The 21,910-nt window shown below is 41.7% G+C and overlaps 1 protein-coding gene across 1 annotated transcript; it reads right to left on the bottom strand.

Moving 5' to 3' along the window:
• Positions 1-498: 498 nt before the first annotated feature.
• Positions 499-21,474, bottom strand: LOC131699087 (C-type lectin domain family 4 member E-like). Its single transcript, XM_058994840.1, has 8 exons — positions 21,294-21,474; positions 20,866-20,931; positions 15,834-15,920; positions 13,386-13,487; positions 13,149-13,166; positions 12,171-12,316; positions 1,665-1,810; positions 499-1,499 (listed from the first exon to the last, which is right to left on the bottom strand). The coding sequence occupies exons 4-8, from the start codon at positions 13,414-13,416 to the stop codon at positions 1,316-1,318; spliced, it is 525 nt and encodes a 174-aa protein (XP_058850823.1). The 5' UTR covers positions 13,417-13,487; positions 15,834-15,920; positions 20,866-20,931; positions 21,294-21,474; the 3' UTR covers positions 499-1,315.
• Positions 21,475-21,910: the final 436 nt, after the last annotated feature.

Genomic DNA, 21,910 nt, shown 5'->3' with positions numbered 1-21,910 from the left:
AGGAGGCCATTTGGCCCATCTTGCTCGTTTGGTTGTTAGTAGCTTATTGATCCCAGAATCTCATCAAGCAGCTTCTTGAAGGATCCTAGGGTGTCACCTTCAACAACATTACTGGGGAGTTGGTTGAAGACTCCCATAATTCTCTGTGTAAAAAATTGCCTCCTATTTTCTGTTCTGAATGCCCCTTTATCTATTCTCCATTTGTGACCCTTGGTCGACATTATTATTATTATTATTTATTTCTTAGCAGACGCCCTTATCCAGGGCGACTTACAATCGCAAGCAAATACAAATACATTCAAGTGTTACAATATAAGTCATACAATAAGAACAAGAAATACAATAATTCTCAAGTGTGACAAACCACAATTCAATAATACAGCAGATAATAGTGAAAGTTACATCAGGATATGATTAAGTACAAAATACTACAGATTAAACACTTGGCAGATTACAATATTCTGAGGTACAGGATTAAATGCAGTAAAATAGGGGGCAGATAAGAGCAAAATAAAGCATATTTAAATGAAGGGTGATAGTGTCCCAGGATACAACAGAGGAGTTCTACAGGTGCTGTTTGAAGAGGTGAGTCTTAAGGAGGCGCCGGAATGTGGTCAGGGACTGGGCAGTCCTGACATCTGTAGGAAGGTCATTCCACCACTGGGGAGCAAGGGTGGAGAAGGAGCGGGCTCTGGAGGCAGGGGAATTATGTCTCAATCCTAAAATTCTAGGTGATGCAAAACATTTGGCCACAGCTGTATATGAAAAAATAATATACACGCATTGGAAAATAATAAGCCTCAACTCCTTAAAACCTATCAGCAATAAATCACTTTAAAAAGACAATGCAGTTAAACAAATTAAATAGTTCCAGTGACTTGTACAGAAACAGAAATAACAATTTCTGTGAGCAGACACTTGATTAGTTTACTGGTGTGCTGTTTTGAGTGGATTTCTCTTTCCTAGACCTGTCATATATATAGGTCTGTAATGATGGAATAGTTCATGTGATGTTAGAATGGGAAGTGTTACTGTGTTGCTGTGTTGCTGTGTCGCTGTGTTGCTGTGTTACTGTGTCACTGTGTTACTGTGTTACTGTGTTGTATTCTGTGGTGCACTGCCCTAGGGATGCTCATCCCTGCTGGTGAGTTGAGATTGATTAATAGACAGACAACTTTAAATGACCATACATTAATATTCAGGGCTAGGTTTACATTTCATTATGATTTGGATATTTTTTCAGAAATGATGTAATTTATGTTTTTCTTTTTTTTTACTTAAATAGTTGTAGCTAAAACCCTTGCTTGTGGATTGTCTAGACCAGCTGTGGTATTGTTTCACAGATTCTTTCATAATGAGCTGAGCATGATGCGTCGTACCAGATGTTCAGGGTGTTATTCTTTACTGGAAGTAGACGTACACAGTCCTCCCCAGATGTGTCCAGTTTATCATAGTTATCTGGCTCTTTACCACCATCATGCTGTCTAGTGGCCCAGTATCTGAAAGAGATGAGGGGCAAGTGTCAGTCAGGATCACAGCACTAACCTGTGCATGCTCAGTGTTTCACTTAATCAGCAATATTTTAGAGGCATCAAGTTAGTGCACAGCAAAAAATGTATCCTAGTCTTTGTGATGTGATTTCAGAATGGGATTGCAGTTCTTACACTATACTGGAATTGAGAGTTGTGTTGTCCACCCAGAGCCAGTCTCCTTCTTTTACCACATCAGTCAGGCCGATCCAGTGTGACATCTCTTTTTTGGTCAGAATATTATTGTTCAGGATCTGCTTAGCTTTTTCTGATAGGAATCTCTAAACAGAAAACAACTCATCTTGTCAGTTAAGAGTCCTTCTCTGGTAAAACCAGACTGCACTGGTAGTCCTAATCACAGATCTGAAAACAGATCTGAGTTCTATGTGTACTTTATTGTCAAATGTATAAAAATACAGATAAACAGAAAGCAATGTAATCGATTACAATGTGCAAAGATAGAGACACACTAATTACAGGATCCAACTCTGTTTGACAAGGATCATAAATATACAACACCATCAAGGTTCAAATGACCTTCGACCAGGTTTTTTCTGCTGTTATATATAGTGATCTTGGTCTGACGTAAAATAACAATTGTTAGTTGCTTTCCTTTGAGTGCTGAACGGGCAGGAGTCACACTCTGAAGGGTTAAGAACATTAATAAAATCATTAATAGCAGTGATGGTATGTAATACCTTACACTGCAGATCTCCAGCCCTCTGGCCCCATCATACTTAAGGGATCTTTTAGTCCCTTATATCCCTGGGCGTCCTCTCCGATTAAAGACCTATTTTGTACGATTTATCGTTTCCATTTTAATCTGACTTTTTTTTTTTACTGTTCTTATATATATATATATATATATATATATATATTATTGTAACGGCCCGGCACTCACTCGGGTTCGTTGCCCCTTTAAAAATACGACCCAACACAAGAAATGGAGTTTTTAAGCGCGGTTGCGCTAATTTTTAATACACACACAAAAATAAACAAAACATAAACAAACACCTAACTCCGATTTGGAGCACTTACTACACGTTTTATGCAGGTCCCTGACTAGCTCGCAGGACGGCTAAGCCGTTTACCTGTCATAAAAACCCTACAACTACACACAGCACTTACTCAGGACTGCTCGGAAACAGAGCACGTCTTCTGTCTCCTTCTACTCAGCAGCCCCGTGCAGCCAAGCTGCACGTCTCAAATACCCCGCGCCTGGCATTAATTTACAATACCGCTCAGGTGCGGGTGATAATTAACCAATAAACAATAAAACAATTAAACAAAATGTGCATTCGCACATGTTTTCTTCAGGGAGGACACTAACCCCCTCCCTGATGTGTTACACATCCTTCCCCTCAAGTGTGCAACACTGATCGGCCATTCCAAGGCCACCCCCTCCCCTAAAACACAACCACCCACCCTCGAGTCCACAAATGTCAATTTTCGCCCTCTTGCACGGGCGAGCTTGAGGGTGGGTCGGTCCCTCCGGCGCGTCCAGGAAGGGACCTTGAACCGGCGACATGGGACCCCACCGGGCTGACAGGGGCGACCAAAGCGACGGCCGGGGAACAGGCGGCTGCAGCAGCGGGCAGAGGTCTTCACCTGGGGACCGGCGCAGCGATGTCCGATCACCCAGGGGGAGCTTAGCGGCGAACAGGGGGAGCACTAGCGACGTCTGGCAGCAGCTCAGCGACGTCTGGGTGCTTGGGGAGAGCGGAGTAGGGAACCAGGGGCAGAACTGTGGCCGATGGTGCAGACTCCTGGGCTCCAGGCCAAGCGCAGGGAGGTCTAGGAAGACCGGCAGGGTGTCCAGGAGCAAGGGGCAAGGGACCGCACTGACCAGCGCCGGATCCTCTTCCGGTGTTGTGGGCTGGAGCTGAGGTGGAGGTGCGGTGCTCACCTCCTCTGGCTCCGGGACGGTCTCTTCCTCCTGTTCTCCCTGCCGCAGCTCCTCTGGTGCAGGCGATTCCGCGGTTTCTCTCGCCGGCACCGCCTCTTCTGCCTGCTCCCACTTTTGGAGCAGCAGCTCCAATTCTGTCGGCTCCCGTTCTTTTACTTCTAACGGGGGCCACCCAAACTCTCTCTCCCATCTCTCAGTCTGCTCTATTTGAGCAGCAGTATTGCGGTTGAGCATTGCAATTAATTCTTCAAATGCTTTCCATTTCTTGGGTCGTAGGGGCGCCCACACACTCTGCCACCATATGTAACGGCCCGGCACTCACTCGGGTTCGTTGCCCCTTTAAAAATACGACCCAACACAAGAAATGGAGTTTTTAAGCGCGGTTGCGCTAATTTTTAATACACACACAAAAATAAACAAAACATAAACAAACACCTAACTCCGATTTGGAGCACTTACTACACGTTTTATGCAGGTCCCTGACTAGCTCGCAGGACGGCTAAGCCGTTTACCTGTCATAAAAACCCTACAACTACACACAGCACTTACTCAGGACTGCTCGGAAACAGAGCACGTCTTCTGTCTCCTTCTACTCAGCAGCCCCGTGCAGCCAAGCTGCACGTCTCAAATACCCCGCGCCTGGCATTAATTTACAATACCGCTCAGGTGCGGGTGATAATTAACCAATAAACAATAAAACAATTAAACAAAATGTGCATTCGCACATGTTTTCTTCAGGGAGGACACTAACCCCCTCCCTGATGTGTTACAATATATATATATATATATATATATATATACATACATAAATATATAGGCAAGTTGAGCTGTCTTGGTCACTGAAGCTCCTGCCAAATGCGCCCCAACAATCACCCTTCTTTCAAAGTCACTGAGGTCTCCTCTTGTACCCACGCTAGCCATAATTATAGGCAACCAGGCCTATAATTATATATTAATTATATAATTATATTAAAAATATATTATGTACTAGAGTTTTATTACTGTTTTATGATTTTTGCAGTTTTATTGTTAATGTTTTGAATTGTTGTTTTCTGTTACGTGCCTTGAGATGGCTCTGCCATGAAAAGCGTTATACAGGGGGTCCTCTGCACCTCCTCCAGCACACCCTCCGTTCCTCTGCTCCTCCTCCAGCACACCCTCCCAGTTCTTCTGCACCTCCTCTAGTACTCCCTCCCAGCTGCCCCTGCTCCTCCTCCAGCACCCCCTCCCAGTTATTCTGCACCTCCTCTAGTACTCCCTCCCAGCTGCCCCTGCTCCTCCTCCAGCACTCCCTCCCAGTTCCTCTGCTCCTCCTCCAGCACCCCATCCCAGTTCTTCTGCACCTCCTCAAACACCCCCTCCCAGTTCCTCTGCACCTCATCCAGCACCCCCTCCCAGTTCTTCTGCACCTCCTCTAGTACTGGCTCCCAGCAGCCCCTGCTCCTCCTCCAGCACCCCCTCCCAGTTCTTCTGCACCTCCTCTAGTACTCCCTCCCAGCTGCCCCTGCTCCTCCTCCAGCACCCCCTCCCAGTTCCTCTGCACATAGGTACCCCTTTTTTGCCAGTAGTGTAACAACTGCCACCCTGCAGTTGAGGGGCATTTTTCTTGGGCCAGACCCAGCAGACCCCAGAAGGTTTTATAAAATTCCACCGGTAGCCCGTCGATGAAGGGGCTTTACCATTGCTCAGCACTTGCAGGGCATCAAAGAGCCCCTGCAGCATGAACGCTCACTCCAGTCTGACCTTCTCCTCTTCAGGGACCTGTGGTAGATCGCTGTACCCTCTCCAGTCTGCCCTTCTCCTCTTCAGGGACCTGTGGTAGATCGCTGTACCCTCTCGAGTCTGCCCTTCTCCTCTTCAGGGACCTGTGGTAGATCGCTGTACCCTCTCCAACCTGCCCTTCTCCTCTTCAGGGACCTGTGGTAGATCACTGTGTCCTCTCCAGTCTACCCTTCTCCTCTTCAGGGACCTGTGGTAGATCACTGTACCCTCTCCAGGCTGCCCTTCTCCTCTTCAGGGACCTGTGGTAGATCGCTGTACCCTCTTCAGTCTGCCCTTCTCTTCAGGAACCTGTGGTAGATCGTTGTACCCTCTCGAGTCTGCCCTTCTCCTCTTCAGGGACCTGTGGTAGATCGCTGTGCCCTCTCCAGTCTACCCTTCTCCTCTTCAGGGACCTGTGGTAGATCACTGTACCCTCTCCAGTCTACCCTTCTCCTCTTCAGGGACCTGTGGTAGATCACTGTACCCTCTCCAGTCTGCCCTTCTCCTCTTCAGGGACCTGCGGTAGATCGCTGTACCCTCTCCAGTCTGCCCTTCTCCTCTTCAGGGACCTGTGGTAGATCGCTGTACCCTCTCGAGTCTGCCCTTCTCCTCTTCAGGGACCTGTGGTAGATCGCTGTACCCTCTCCAACCTGCCCTTCTCCTCTTCAGGGACCTGTGGTAGATCACTGTGCCCTCTCCAGTCTACCCTTCTCCTCTTCAGGGACCTGTGGTAGATCACTGTACCCTCTCCAGGCTGCCCTTCTCCTCTTCAGGGACCTGTGGTAGATCGCTGTACCCTCTTCAGTCTGCCCTTCTCTTCAGGAACCTGTGGTAGATCGCTGTACCCTCTCCAGTCTGCCCTTCTCCTCTTCAGGGACCTGCGGTAGATCGCTGTACCCTCTCCAGTCTGCCCTTCTCCTTTGCAGGGACCTGTGGTAGATTGCTGTATAACAGCTGAGTGCCATCCTCTTTGTCCTGCAGCTCAGCTGGGAGTAAATTCCACCGCTCTCCCGCGGATCTCTGCACACTGAATGCAGGCAGTGGACCAGCTTACTCTGGCTCTGTTTCTTCTCCAGACCAAAGAAATACTGCGTGGGGGCATCCACCTCTGGCACACTCTCAAACCTGGATCAAATGAGCACCCTCTGTACTTTAGTGTCTAACAAGTCATTCAATTATGCTTTTGTCTTTGAGGTCTGCAATCTGACTGCTATTTGTAATAGACACCAGGTCATGCTGGAGATCCACGATGTTAATCTCTAGGGCTCTCTTTGACTCATTGATGTTCTTTGTGACTCTCACAGTGTACTGCTGACAGAACTGGCAGATCTGCAGCTTCCCAGCATCCCACCACTGCCTTCAGTGAATTATAACAGTGAAATTGTTCTCGCCACCTCTGCCAAAAAAAATATAACATTCCTTAAAATGTACATCATGAGTTAAAAGTGTGTTAAAATGCCAATGTGAACTCCTTGGCTTTAATGATGGGAGTAAAGCAGTAGTGATTACTAGAGAGTGGTCTGATATTCCCATGGGGCTTATAAAACAAGCTGTTTAAAGCAATAAACCCAGTCTAATCTAGCTAGGGAGGGTGATATCCCTAATCTGCATCCAGGTATACTGCCTTTTGTCACCATTAAAATTCCTCCACACATCTACTAACTCCTACTTCTCCACAATCCTGAGTATCTCCCTGGCAGACTGGGCATGGGGCTCCATATGGTTCCTATCTAACTTATCGTTAGTAGTGCAATTAAAATCCCCTCCAAGGAAAAGATATTCTTCAGAGTTAAATTTTACATCTAAAGTTGATCAAAAACACCACTCTCTCCCTTCTATCTGTAGACACATAAACAGCTTGCACGGTAAGCAGTCATCCCTGAATGACCTCATCTACGATGAGAGAATGGGGTTTAACACTAGAACTGCCAAGGTTATACTCATATGTATATACCCATACTCATTATGACAGTTACATTTTAAACAACCTCAATATCAAAATGAACAATTAAACATTAAGGTTTATTTTCTAACTTACCAAATATAAAGCACTACTTCAAAAAATGAAAAACCCTAATAAAATAAACATTTCAAAAGAAACTAGTATGTAAACAGGTGTAAACTGGTATATGCACATATATATATTTTTTTTATTTAAAATGAAAGTAACATATGTAGCACTGAATCCAGGTTGAGCTGCAGCAACCTGCTGCTTTGTAGTTTTCTGATCAAAATGTTTCGGATGAAGCTCTGTGGCTAGCTTCAAGATAAAATCTCTCCTACTGATATTTTACCTGGTGCATTCCTTGTTCAAAACAAAGGAATTGATGGCTGCCAGGTCCAGTAGAGATAACAACAGGCTTGTATATAAAAACAATAGAATATTGTAGTTTATATTTAGGGCTTCTGTTTTTCGGGTTTTATTAATTGTATTTTTCAATGCTTATTTTTTAGCTATTTTTCGAGTTTTATGCAAATCGTTTTTTTTCAGGGCTTTCGTTTTTGATATGCTGTATGAAATCAGTGTTTTCGGTTACTTTCCTTAAAGGTTGAGCATTTTTTTGTGTCAAAAAATGTATAGTAACTCGACAGTACTTGCAAACTTAAGTTGTACCTTTCCTTTGCTGTCTCCCACAACGAAATCCCTATGGTCACCTGCACATTCTGTAGGCATTTTGTACATTTCGCCACAATTCTGTTTTAAATCCTCTGTATCTTCACTGGAATACAGCTTCAAATCCCGCTAACAAACCTCCATCATGATTGTAATCCTGTTTTAAATCTCGCAAGCGGAGTCTCCAGTAGAAATGTAGGAATGTGCTGTCACTCAGTAGTTGGGGCAGATTTAAAGTATTCAGAACTAATCAACAAGTAAGATACTAGTCAGGAAGGCGGGGAAATGTAATTATTATTAGTTTTGTAGTACGTTTTTTAATGTGAAAAGGGTAAAGTCAACGTGAATAGATTAACCATTTCCACAGTTTTTATGGTGTTTTCCAGTGTTTATTGCCTATCCACCGATTTAATTTTTTTTGTATTGGGGGTGTTTTATTGGGTTTTATCGGTTAAAACAAAAAATCAGAAGCGCTAGTTATATTCAAAATAAAAAACCTGTATTGTAAAAGGCAATTGACTGTTTTGGCAGTTCTAGGTGGGCGGGATTATAACTTCCTATGGCAAAGTGGTTTGCAGGCACAGGTGTAGTGGTGATGCAGTGCTCAGGAATAATATACACACGACAGTCCATGATAAAACAGCTCTTTATTTGGCTGGGTTGCATGCCGGCAACACTTAAATAATAAGCACAGGATCTACACAGCAAAGTGTATCCCTCCATGAAAAACAGTGAGTTCAGTCCAGAAATATATAACACATACACAAACACAACACGGTCACAAGTCCACAGTGAGTGCTCTTAGTGTCGTGGTGAGATACAGGTCACGTGCACAGTAGGGATGTGAAGTCTGGGTTTGGAAACTGGGCGCTTAGCAACAGCTCCCGGATAGTCTACCGACTGACCCTGGAATGAACTGCCAAATCATCCAGTCCGGGGCACACTGTTCCTGTTATACATGTCAGGAGGGAGATTTTTGACTAAAATTCATTCTCTCTCTGTCACACTTCCTTATTTTCATGATCCTACCTTTCAAACGCAGTCAGTGTATTTAATACATGTATTTAGGAAAAGTCATAAACGGACAACTGCATAACTTTCAGACATGCAAAACCTCAAAATGACTGCCGTGGTGGTTCTAGTGTTAAAACTTTCAGAAAATAAAACTGCTAGTCCTGCACTCAAAGAAGACACATGACTTAAAATATCCAAATCACTGTATTTGCTGTAAAAAGGCAACATCAATGCTCTTTTATTTTAAATAATCAAAAATGGCAGCTCTTTTCATTACGTCTCTGCACCTTCACAACTGAAAAGAAAGTAAAACAAACTGCCTATTTTTCACCCATTAAAATAAAAAATGGAGACAAATAACAGAAAAGGAGAACAGGAAAACAAATAACAAAAGATGAAAATGTGATCCATCCATTTTAACTTGCAGATTTTGAGCAGCACCTTATCTTATTGAGAATGTTCATAATGTTCCATCTTCCTGAGCCTTTCTCATCAAGTATTTGGCAGAATTGCCAAATAACTAAATATCAGAAAAATGATCTTCAAAAGCAACATTCCTCTTACCTTTAGTTTTCTCTAAGAAATATTTCATGCCGAGGCTGTACCCTTCCCTGAAATCCCGACTCGCTGTCGATGCAACAGAAGAATCAGTAACTACTCCCTGGCCATCGCGATCAGACCCGGAGGTTTCCTTGTTGTCTGCACCGACAGCACTGGCTCAATGGTGCTCTGTAGTCTGTTTCCCTGCAGAGTTGGCTAGCTCTTCGGGCTTTTCTATCTGCACCTTCTGGCCAACGCTATCGGTAGCACACCTAATTCTCTTCACACATTGTTTGCCATCTCTGTTTCTGCCTGTGAGCCGCTCGGATCCTGGGATCCCGCTGTGGTGCATATCCCCTGAATATGATATTAATACCTGAACATGTGTTAGAAATGTAACTGGACTAATTAATGACATGCCTGTCGTGAAGAGAACGGGCCCCTTTCCTGCAGACATACTGAACTGGGTGACCAGGGCTAGGTGGCATCTGGACTGGATGAGGCTGAAAGGACAGTTGAATTATGCACAGATAATCCACAACATCAACAACAAGCGTTTTGACACAAGGAAGACATAAAGCATCCATATCCCGAGAGGAAAAGTACATTAAAACATCAAAGGACTGCAAGTTTTAAAGAGGAAGATACACAAATGACCTCATGGAAGTGGCTACTTAGCAGGGTGAAAAGACTATAAATATCCAAGCAAAACTAAACATTTGGTATTCCACATTGTTTGCAAAACTGGGTTCTGTCACTATGTCTTGTCCATTGAAACCTGTTTAAACTGACATAAAGGTCTACTACATTATGTTAAGTCACTTGTGTTGTCTAGTGTGATTCCACCTTAAGAGACACTTCATTTCTTACCTTACAATTATGTATTATAGATTTCAAACACTATGTAGATACAAATGATCAACATTGTTTTACTGTTTTGCTGGAATTACTGAGTTTGCACTCTTTGCATTAACATGTCTACATGTCTACTCATGCTTCACATCACTGTCAGTCCCGCCCCTTTTCAAAGGAACGCCTTTCTCCTGCACTCCTCACAACAAGAGAAAATGGCTGAAAGTGAAAGACCTGCTAAACAGCAATTCTGTGACTTAACAGAAAATGAATAACAAAACATACTACAAAAGAAAGATGCTCTAAACATTAAAATGGTGATTAAAACAGCACTGTCACTGTTTTCTGACTTTTTGAAATTCAAACAAATTCAACTTGACAATGGAAACAAATATGATGGCCAGATCTAAACGCACTACTAGAGAGTATTATGCAGCAGTCAGGAAACCAGACGGCAAGCTGTACGTCACAAACACTTTGACAACTATGCAGTATGAACTTCAAAAACATTTTCTGTTATTTATTTATTTATTTATTTATTTATTTATTTATGTATGCCATTATTTAAACAAAATATATAGTCATATTTACTAACCTTGTCTCACTTATTTTCTTGGACTGATTCATATATTAAATATGTACTCTAGACTCAGCTCACAGTGGAAACTTAAATGCCCCTCAGGAAGATTACTGTTACCTCCAGGGTGCCTGTGTCTTCGGGCATTATAGCCCCCTGTCAGTAACAATAGTCTTCCCTTGGGACAATAATTGTCCACTATTCTCCTGTCCATATGTATATGTTACCAGCAGGAATTAGACTCAGACTCAGAGACAGAAGTTGCAGTGAAGCTCTGTATAGAGACTCAGAGACAGAAGCTGCAGTGGAGCTCTGTATAGAAATCAGAGACAGAAGCTGCAGTGAAGAGCTGTATAGAGACTCAGAGACAGAAGCTGCAGTGAAGCGCTGTATAGAGACTCACAGACAGAAGCTACAGTGAAGCGCTGTTGCGCACATTTATTAACAAACACAAAATAAAGATTCAAAACAAAATAACAATCATAGGCTAGGCAACCACCCTCACTACCAGCAGTCAAAATACACTTCACAACACAGGCAAAAAATAAAAAATAAAAAAAACACACTCTCCAAACTTCATCCTCCAAACAAAGGATTTTCCTCTCTTTTATACAAGTATACAGGTGGCCACTCCCCAATTAGCACTCAATTGGGGAATGACCACACTACTGCTGGAAGGGACATAATTAATCCTATTCCTGCCAACCTTACATTCCCATGCACATTATTTACACAAGCAGGGCTTTTGCAATGCCACAGAAGTTTTTTTTTTTTTTTTTGCTGGACCATTTGCTTTGACTTGCTTTCTTAAGTAGGTGTATCTATTACAGCGTGTTATTCATATTACTGGAATAAAAATCAATAACCCACAAATTACTCCTCCTTTTGTTGGACCAGCATTTAAATACTGGATTACTTATTCAAAATGTGTGGTTCAGTACTAGCATATGTTTTGGAAATTCCTAACCCTAGATGTCAGAGGTTATTAATGAATACAGAAATCCAGACTTTTCAGTCGAACCAATGCTCCCATTAATCAAGCAAGATGGAAGAGAAGACAGTTGAAATGATTCGTTGGTCTAGGAGGACTTTATCACCTATAGTGCACTGCAGACACACAGATGAAGCAAGAGCCTGATTCTGTGTTACTGTTAAAGCAGAGAGACAGACTGAAACCTGTAGGCTCAGGGAGTAATAGTCCTGGCTAAAACTTCATGAAATAAACAAATTAATTCAATAAGATGGCGCAAGAATATAACAGCACTTCTTCTTTCAAAAGAATGAAGGTGTGTTTCTGTCCAGAATGGTCCAGTGCAACTAGCAATGCCACGATTCATAAAAATGACAATAGAAAAATTGAAAAGAAGATTGCCATACCTGTTCTTCCACAGTCTCTATAATCACCAGGTGACCCCCCATTGATGTGCAGTTTTTATGACTGGAATTCCAGTCCATTGTATCATTTGAGAAGTAGTAACACTTGTTACTGGACATCTCCCATTCCTGTGGACAGTGTGGGACACCTGCATAATGAGAGAAAGATACAGTAGCTGTCTTTTAAGAGGTTCTAGCAAATTACCCAATTATATAACCTTACACATTGGTTCCTTCTCGCTGGGCTTCTGTCAATTAATTTACAAATGCTTTAGATACCTCTTTGTGACTGTGAAGTACAATACTGTTCAGTCTTGCTCAAGTCATTGTTGACTGAAGCCATTTTTTGCAATTTGATGCAGAAAAGAAACCTTCTCTGTTGCTGGTTATGAATAGATGTGCAATTCAAGATCACAAAGTCCTGTTTCTAGTGCAGTTATCCACAACCAAGATCAAGCTTGTTGCATGAAGTGTTTATCTGGCTGCTGTAAATGGTTGTTAGACGATTTCTTTATGTTCTCTGTGTCTTTTCTTAAATGTGAGTTTTGAATCACTGGCCTGTATATATTAATCACTGGCCTGTATATATTGGATGGTGTGCTACTAAAGAAAAAAATGTCAGATTGTTTTAGTTTTGCCAAAATAGAACTAAGACAAATTCAACACATTATAAATTGAATGTCATCAAGTTAATGTCTATATATAACAAACATGCACGTCTTCAGGGAGGCTCAGCACCCACTGCACCAGTGTGCACTTATGATCTTACCTGTAATGACTTTCCATTTGCTTTGTAGGTCTCACACATGCAGTTTTGAAATACTGTACACACCTGTTATAGCAAACATGCATTTGATTTTCTTTTTTTAGAAAATGATAGCAGGTACCATTCTAGGTTAAAGAATGGTCTAATTATAAATGCCTTCATTTCAGGTCATCAAACACTTTGATTTATAGTGGAACAGGAGGATGCTCACTGACCTTGGAGGACGCCCACAACTGAAAAGAAAGTAAAACAAAATGACCTTAAAGTCCAAACTTATGCAGCTTCCATATTGCAGTTATGTGACTTTGTTTGGTTTCTGGCTGATGGAGGCTTAACACTTTCAGAAATTGCCTTCACAATTGGTTCACAACTGTATTATATGATTCTGTTGCTAAGCTTTGATTATGAGTGAACCATGAAACATTTCCATCTATGTTGTGTGAAATACTCACGGTAGAATGCAAGGAATATCATGGCAGCCATTGAGAGCAATCACAGCAACGTCACGACCAATGCAACCTGTCTGCACGAAAACACTCTGCAGACAGAAGGATCTAATGAGAAAAAGAACACAGCACAGGATTGACTCACACACAGCTTATACAGACAGCAGTGAAATAGCTCATTCTATCATAGTGTTTGTTGGGTAGACTGAAGAGCATAGGAATGTAAAATCATAAGAACATGTATAAAGCAAAGAAGGCCATCTGGCCCATCTAAGCTTGTTTGATTCCTAATAGCTGATTGATCTCAAAACTGTCAAGTTGGGTCTTTATAGCTTTTTCCTTTGAGCCATGGGATTAGACTGGTTGCTCTCTCACTGGCGCTTGTCTCGTCAGGATGGTAGTAAATGATTAGTCTGGCCTTTCTCTCACTGGTGCTTGTCTCGTCAGGGTGGCAGTAAATGATTAGTCTGGTCACTCTCTCACGGACGCTCATCTCGTCAGGACGGTAGTAAATGATTAGTCTGGTCAGTCTCTCATGGACGCTTGTCTCATCAGGATGGTAGTACATGATTAGTCTGGTAGCTCTCTCACTGGTGCTAGTCTCGTCAAGATGGTAGTAAATGATTAGTCTGGCCTCTCTCTCTCACTGGTGCTCGTCTCGTCAGGACGGTAGTAAATGATTAGTCTGGCCTCTCTCTCACTGGTGCTCGACTCGTCAGGACGGTAGTAAATGGTTAGTCTGGCCTCTCTCTCACTGGTGCTCGTCTCGTCAGGATGGTAGTAAATGATTAGTCTGGCCTCTCTCTCACGGACGCTAGTCTCATCAGGACGGTAGTAAATGGTTAGTCTGGCCTCTCTCTCACTGGTGCTCGTCTCGTCAGGATGGTAGTAAATGATTAGTCTGGCCTCTCTCTCACTGGGGCTCGTCTCGTCAGAATGGTAGTAAATGATTAGTCTGGCCTCTCTCTCACGGACGCTCGTCTCATCACGATGGTGGTAAATGATTAGTCTGGCCTCTCTCTCACGGGCGCTCACCTCGTCAGGGCAGTAGTAAATGATTAGTCTGGTTGTTCTTCACTGGACTCTTTCCAGAGAGATGTTATGTTTATTGTTTGTAGCAATATGGAGCTATATCTCTTTGCATGTCTAATATATTTTCTTTACTTGCACAAGAACATCCTTGTACTCATTTTGTTTTGCTCTATGTTGTGTTTTTTGTACGCTCGGTAGATCTCCCTCTTAACCATTAAACCATATTTCTGACTGTTTGTTTAGCTTGGAATTCTTAGTCTTTGGGATGAAGAGGTCTTGCATTTCCAGCATGATGTCTCTGAACTCTCTGAGATCACAGGATGCGGGCTGCTAGTTATTCCTAGGGTCAACAAAAGCAACACGGGAGGTAGGGTTTTTCTTGTAGAGCTCCTAAACTATGGAATGCTCTGCCTTCATCTGTATGTGTGACATGCTACACAAATGTATTGTGGTTTATCCTTTTTTTCCGCTATGTACTGTACAGTGCTTTGCAATAGTTTTGTATAAAAAGCACTATATAAATGCAATATATATCTTTACACGTTATGTTAAGAAGCTGTCGTTTGCCACTTCCACCATTTCCTGCTCTGTCGCTCCACAATCTGTGGGTCTGTTCCAGTTGATTAAGGCATCCCTGTCCTTGCATGCATCTCTAATGTTGTTGCATAAACAGATGCTATCATTGGTATCTGAGCTTGGCATCTGTAGAACACTCCTAGTGTCAATCCTTTTGTTTTCTTGTCAGTTTCCTTGACCCAGATGGATTCACACAGATGTTGTGTTCCATCTATGTCCATTGGTTTTACCTCTATGTTGTCTCTATACAGCGCCACCCCTCCTTCTCTTCTGTCTTGTCTGTCCAACAACCTAAACCCACAAACTGAATCCCGATGACATCATAGTTTTCAGAGGCTTCTGTTGCGTGTAGTAGTTTGTTTTGAATTCTTCTTGCACTTGAACATAGGCATTTAAAAATATTACTATTGTTGTCCACTGTGACTTGGCTAGTCTCTGCCTCTTTACTAGTTTCTCCCAGTGGTCCAGCAGTGTATCCTGCCCTCCTCAGTCCTAGCTTAAACAGGTAATCAGTTCTATGTCTATGCACTCACTTAGTGTGCTGGAGCCCTTCTTGAAACACCTTTGGGCTCTTTTCCTCAGTATTGGTTCCAACATGGATAATGACTCCCGGGTTCTGCCCGGCTCTGGCCAGTAGCTTGTCAACCTGCAATGTGATGTCTTTGACCCTGGCAGCTGGGAGGCAGTAGACCTCCCAGAGCAGTTGGTGTTATTATCATACATCATACATCTCTTACATGTTGGTCATGCTCTTTGTAGAATGGCACTCTGGAGTTTATGTTAAATGAGCCCCTTTTTGTTGGGTAAAATGAAGAGCTGTTGATGTACTGTGATCTGTGATCTCACCTGCTGTGCCAATAGGGGTTTCCTGTTGCTGGTCACTTGGAGCTTCTGCAAACTTCACTGCTGCATAGGTGACATCACTTTCCTTTCCTTTGTGTGAAGAAAAATAAGAAGAACATGATTGAAGCTAATTATATATACCGAGCATCAAAAGAAACTTATCACTATTATAACACATTAACCACACAGTGGTTTGCAGAAGTATTCACCCCTACCAATAATATCACATTTAGTTGCATTACAAATAATCTATGCACAGTTTTTCAAACAAACTTTTTGTATTCAAAGCTGTAGTGGTTAAACTGAACACTGTTATATGAGGAGGAGGTTAAATGTCAGCAAAACTTGCAAAGAACATATACAAAATGAAACTGAATGGTTGCATAAGCATTCAGCCCCTTAAGTCAATACTTGGCAGAAGCACCTTTTGCAGCAATTAGTGCTATGAGTCTACTAGCTTTGCACAGTAGGATGGTGAAATTATTGCCCATTCTTTATGGGAAATTTGCTCCAGTTCTGATAAGTTTGTTGGGGATTGTCAATGGACTGCATTCTTCAAGTCTTGCCATACATTTTCGACTGGATTCAAGTCAGGACTTTGACTGGGCCATTCAAGAACATTAATTCTCTTTTTGCTCAACCACTCCACTGTGGCTTTGGCTTTGTGCTTCGGGTCATTGTCCTGCTGAAATGTGAATTTCCTCCCCAGTTTCAGAGTCTTGGCTGACTCAACATGTTTTCCTCAAGGATTCGCCTGTACTTTGCACCATCCATTCTCCCCATTATCCTGACAAGCTTCCCAGTCCCTGCTGAAGAGAAGCATCCCCATAACATGATGCTGCCACCAACATGCTTGACAGTTGGGATGGTGTTGACTGGGTGATGTGCAGTGTTGGGCTTGCGCCAGACGGAACTCTTGGAATTTAGATAGAAAAGTTCAATTTTTGTCTCATCTGACCACAAAACATTTTTCCACATGTCTGCAGTATCCTCTACATGCTTTTTCACAAACTCCATACTACTTTAAGATTAAGCTTTTTGAATAATGACTTCTTTCTTGCCACCCGTCCATACAGGCTAGCTTTGTGTAGGGACCAGCTTATTGTTGATGTGTGAACACTGACTACCATCTCAGACACAGAACTTTGCAGATCTCTCAAGGTCATTGTTGGCTTCAGAGTGACATCCCAAACAAGTTTCCTGCTTGCCTGGCTGCTCAGTTTGGGAGGGTAACCTGATCTGGGTAGTGTCTGGGTGATATGATGCATCTTCCACTTCTTAATGATGGACTTCACTGTGCTGAGAGGGATAATCAGCGCCTTTGAAATTTTCTTGTACCCTTCTCCTGCTCTGTGCCTATATACCACTTTATCCCTGACTTGTTTCGAAAGCTCCTTGGTCTTCATAATTGCTTTGTTGGATCACTATGTGAGTTGCAGCTTGAAAGTCTTTATATACCTGAGAGAAATTATCTACAAGTTAAACCACTTTGAGTACACACAGGCTGAAACCATTTCACTAATTTTGTGACCTTTCAAACAGATCATTTGCACCTGAGCTGATTTAGGGCTGCAGTAGCAAAGGGGTTGAATACTTCTGCAAACCACATATATATATATATATATATATATATATATATATATATATATATATATATATATATATATATATATATATATATATATATATATATACAGTGCTGTGCAAAAGTTTTAGGCAGGTGTGAAAAAATGCTGTAAAGTAAGAATGCTTTCAAAAATAGACATGTTAATAGTTTATATTTATCAATTAACAAAATGCAAAGTGAGTGAACAGAAGAAAAATCTACATCAAATCAATATTTGGTGTGACCACCCTTTGCCTTCAAAACAGCATCAATTCTTCTAGGTACACTTGCACACAGTTTTTGAAGGAACTCGGCAGGTAGGTTGGCCCAAACATCTTGGAGAACTAACCACAGTTCTTCTGTGGATTTAGGCAGCCTCAGTTGCTTCTCTCTCTTCATGTAATCCCAGACAGACTCAATGATGTTGAGATCAGGGCTCTGTGGGGGCCATATAATCACTTCCAGGACTCCTTGTTCTTCTTTACGCTGAAGATAGTTCTTAATGTCTTTCGCTGTATGTTTGGGGTCGTTGTCATGCTGCAGAATAAATTTGGGGCCAATCAGATGCCTCCCTGATGGTATTGCATGATGGATAAGTATCTGCCTGTACTTCTCAGCATTGAGGAGACAATGAATTCTGACCAAATCCCCAACTCCATTTGTAGAAATGCAGCCCCAAACTTGCAAGGAACCTCCACCATGCTTCACTGTTGCCTGCAGACACTCATTCGTGTACCGCTCTCCAGCCCTTCGGCGAACAAACTGCCTTCTGCTACAGCCAAATATTTCAGATTTTAACTCATCAGAGCACCTGCTGCCATTTTTCTGCACCCCAGTTCCTGTGTTTTCGTGCATAGTTGAGTCGCTTGGCCTTGTTTCCACATCGGAGGTATGGCTTTTTGTCTGCAAGTCTTCCATGAAGGCCACTTCTGACCAGACTGCTCCGGACAGTAGATGGGTGTACCAGGGTCCCACTATTTTCTGCCAATTCTGAGCTGATGGCACTGTTGGACATCTTCCGATTGCGAAGGGAACTAAGCATGATGTGTCTTTCATCTGCTGCAGTAAGTTTCCTTGGCCGACCACTGCGTCTACGGTCCTCAACGTTGCCCATTTCTTTGTGCTTCTTCAAAAGAGCTTGGACAGCACATCTGGAAACCCCTGTCTGCCTTGAAATTTCTGCCTGGGAGAGACCTTGCTGATGCAGTATAACTACCTTGTGTCTTGTTGCTGTGCTCAGTCTTGCCATGGTGTATGATTTTTGACAGTAAACTGTCTTCAGCAACCTCACCTTGTTAGCTGAGTTTGGCTGTTCCTTACCCAGTTTTATTCCTCCTACACAGCTGTTTCTGTTTCAGTTAATGATTGTGTTTCAACCTACATATTGAATTGATGATCATTGGCACCTGTTTGGTATGATTGTTTAATCATACACCTGACTATATGCCTACAAAATCCCTGACTTTGTGCATGTGTACCTAGAAGAATTGATGCTGTTTTGAAGGCAAAGGGTGGTCACACCAAATATGGATTTGATTTAGATTTTTCTTCTGTTCACTCACTTTGCATTTAGTTAATTGATAAATATAATCTATTAACATGTCTATTTTTGAAAGCATTCTTACTTTACAGCATTTTTTCACACCTGCCTAAAACTTTTGCACAGTACTGTATATATATATATATATATATATATATATATATATATATATATATATATATATATATATATATATATATATAATCACAGCTTCTGTGCACTTTGATTCATTATATAGGTCTCAAATGTATTTTAATATCAAAACACTTGGTCAAATAAATCTCTGTATAATTGTCCCCACCTCTTCAATGGCTTTTTTCCTGTTATTAACCAATCAGTTGCTTCCCTGTTGACTAACATGTATTCATCCAGTAACATGTTTTGACTGAGAAGACGCTGCTGCTGTAAAATGACACAGGAAGTGCAAGCAGAGCAGATATCTTAAATGCAAAGAAACTGAGAGTGTTCTAACCCTAAAGTAGCACCAGCTGTAACACGTGTTTCTTTCAAAACTGCACATTTGAGAGTAATGTGCAAAAGTGCAAAGCAGGTCAGATGTATTGAATTACTGTGTTAGCTATGACCACTTTAACCTAATACTATAAAATCAAAGGAACAGCGGTTTTGTAATGAAAATAAATTTCATGCTGTAATATATAACTAAAAATGGGAGAACTTCAACAGTCAAACTCTAGTATACTGATTTCTACAGCCAGTATAAAATTATATTAAAGAAATAAAGAAAATAAATTGGGCAATGATATGCAATGCAATATGGAGCTACAATAGTGGAATATAAGAACAAAATACAATTGCTGCTACAATTGAAACAAAATGATGACATGTACTCTGTGGTTTCATCTGAGGATTCCATTCTCCAGAGTAAGAGCTCCATTAAGTCGGTAGGCAATTTTTTCCTGACATATTTTCTTGTGTGTTGTTAATTCTGGATAGCTGGCCTTCTGGGTTCTTTCTTTCTTTCTTTCTTTCTTTCTTTCTTTCTTTCTTTCTTTAGCAGCACAAGCTTCCCCTTTTGCACAGATGTGCTGTATTAGAATAATGTGAGAACCAACTGCAGTTAAATAAACAGCACCTCGTGATACTGTGTGATAACAGGAAGATGAGGGTTGCTAAGTAAAGATTTCACTGGTCAGCAGCTTTACAGATACTCTGGGGGAATTGAACATGTATTGCTACCACTACAGATACCACTGAGCAAACCACCTGTAGACCACAGCAGTCCAGTGCATCACCTGTTCAAATGAATAGCAGTGAAGATTGTGGTACCAACAAAAGCCCTTGGGCTCTGTGATTGTAAAAGTGATTTCCACAAATTATTATTATTATTATTATTATTATTATTATTATTAGTAGTAGTAGTAGTAGTAGTAGTAGTAGTAGTAGTAGTAGTAGTAGTATTAGTATTGCAGTAGTATTGTGTCTCATATGTTTGAAAAAAGATTGAATCCTTAATTGAGTGACTGCTATTCACTATTAAGCAGGCTGTTGAGTACACAATACTTTTCTTTTGAGTCAGTTGCAATGATACGAAGTTCATAGGTTGATGGGGTGCTAAATGAATGAATATTTGCTAAATGAATGAAGATTTCCTAGTCTGTACAGTTACACACTCAGCTGGGGGTCCCCCTTGGCTCATCCAATAAGGACAGCACATTGCCGGAGTGCAGACTGAGTCCTACAATCAGAAGCGTGCTGCTTCTAATCCTGGTTGTGCTATGACTGCTACTATTAATAAAAATTAGAAAAAATGATACATAATGTTATCTAGTGGCCATACTCTTGTTATAAATACATGCTTTCAAGAAAGACACTGTAGATTGCAAGATAAATCGAGAGATGTTGATGTAATAATTACTCTGTAATCTCACCCTGTTTCTGGGCACTTGGAGCTTCTTTAAACTTCACGTCAGCGTAGGTGACATCATTTCCATCTCCTTGTGCAAAGAAACATGAGAAGAAATTAACTTGATTGCAATGTAATCACAATGTTTTAACATCAATGTAATGGTAGTTGTATAATGAAAATAAGCAACATGTTTTTATTCCATTTGGAATTCACAGTAGGCTACACTCCACTTACAGCAATTCAATATATGAATGATATTCTTGTGCATCTCAGTAATTGCTCCTTAGAACAATACCATTGCATTGCCATTGCAGCACCTGTGCCTGTGTACATTACCATTTAATATCAGTTATCCTGCTGTGGTACCATTCTCCTAATGGCAGCATCATTCCATTGTGGCTGCCCAACACTTTGAATAGCATTGCCTCTTTAAATGAACAATTCTCTTACCTGTGCTGGTTTGATCAGCTGCTTTTCTGCCTTTGTTTTTCTGAGGAAACTTCACATAGGAGTAAATAACTTCACCCAACATATCAGGATCTTTGTGAGTCAAGACGTTTTCTTTCTACTTGGTTGGTCAACCTTCACACTGCAGCGATGGTTCCCTTTGCCAGCTGTGTCTAAAATCATACAAGAATAAAGAGGAAGATCTGTTTTTAATATGCATACGTTATAACACTGATATGTGGTGCACTGTTTTGTTCAATAGCCGCTTGGTATATGGTGGTGTCACTTCTCCTTTTGTTGACACTCTTGGCTGCATTAGCAAATACAGATCTATCAAACAAAAATGTCCTACACCCAGGCTTCTAAATACAGAACTTAACTCTGTGTAGAGTCAGCATTTCAAGACCATATACTGGCAGAGCTGTCCTCTCTCTCCTGAGCTCCTCCCTTAACTGAATTGATTCAGCTGCATTTATACATGTGTCTCTGCAAAACTAAAAGAAAACATTTCAATGTGCAGGGTCTTCACCCTCCACATTGAGCTTAATTGATGATCAATTTGTGTGTGGTCTCTCCCTGGCAGCATCCCAAACCGCACGCTTGCTCACTCGTTACCTTCC

The sequence above is a fragment of the Acipenser ruthenus genome, chromosome 21, assembly GCF_902713425.1.
Source record: "Acipenser ruthenus chromosome 21, fAciRut3.2 maternal haplotype, whole genome shotgun sequence".
In the NCBI taxonomy this organism is placed as follows: Eukaryota; Metazoa; Chordata; class Actinopteri; order Acipenseriformes; family Acipenseridae; genus Acipenser; species Acipenser ruthenus.
This window is presented reverse-complemented; position numbering and strand designations above follow the sequence as displayed.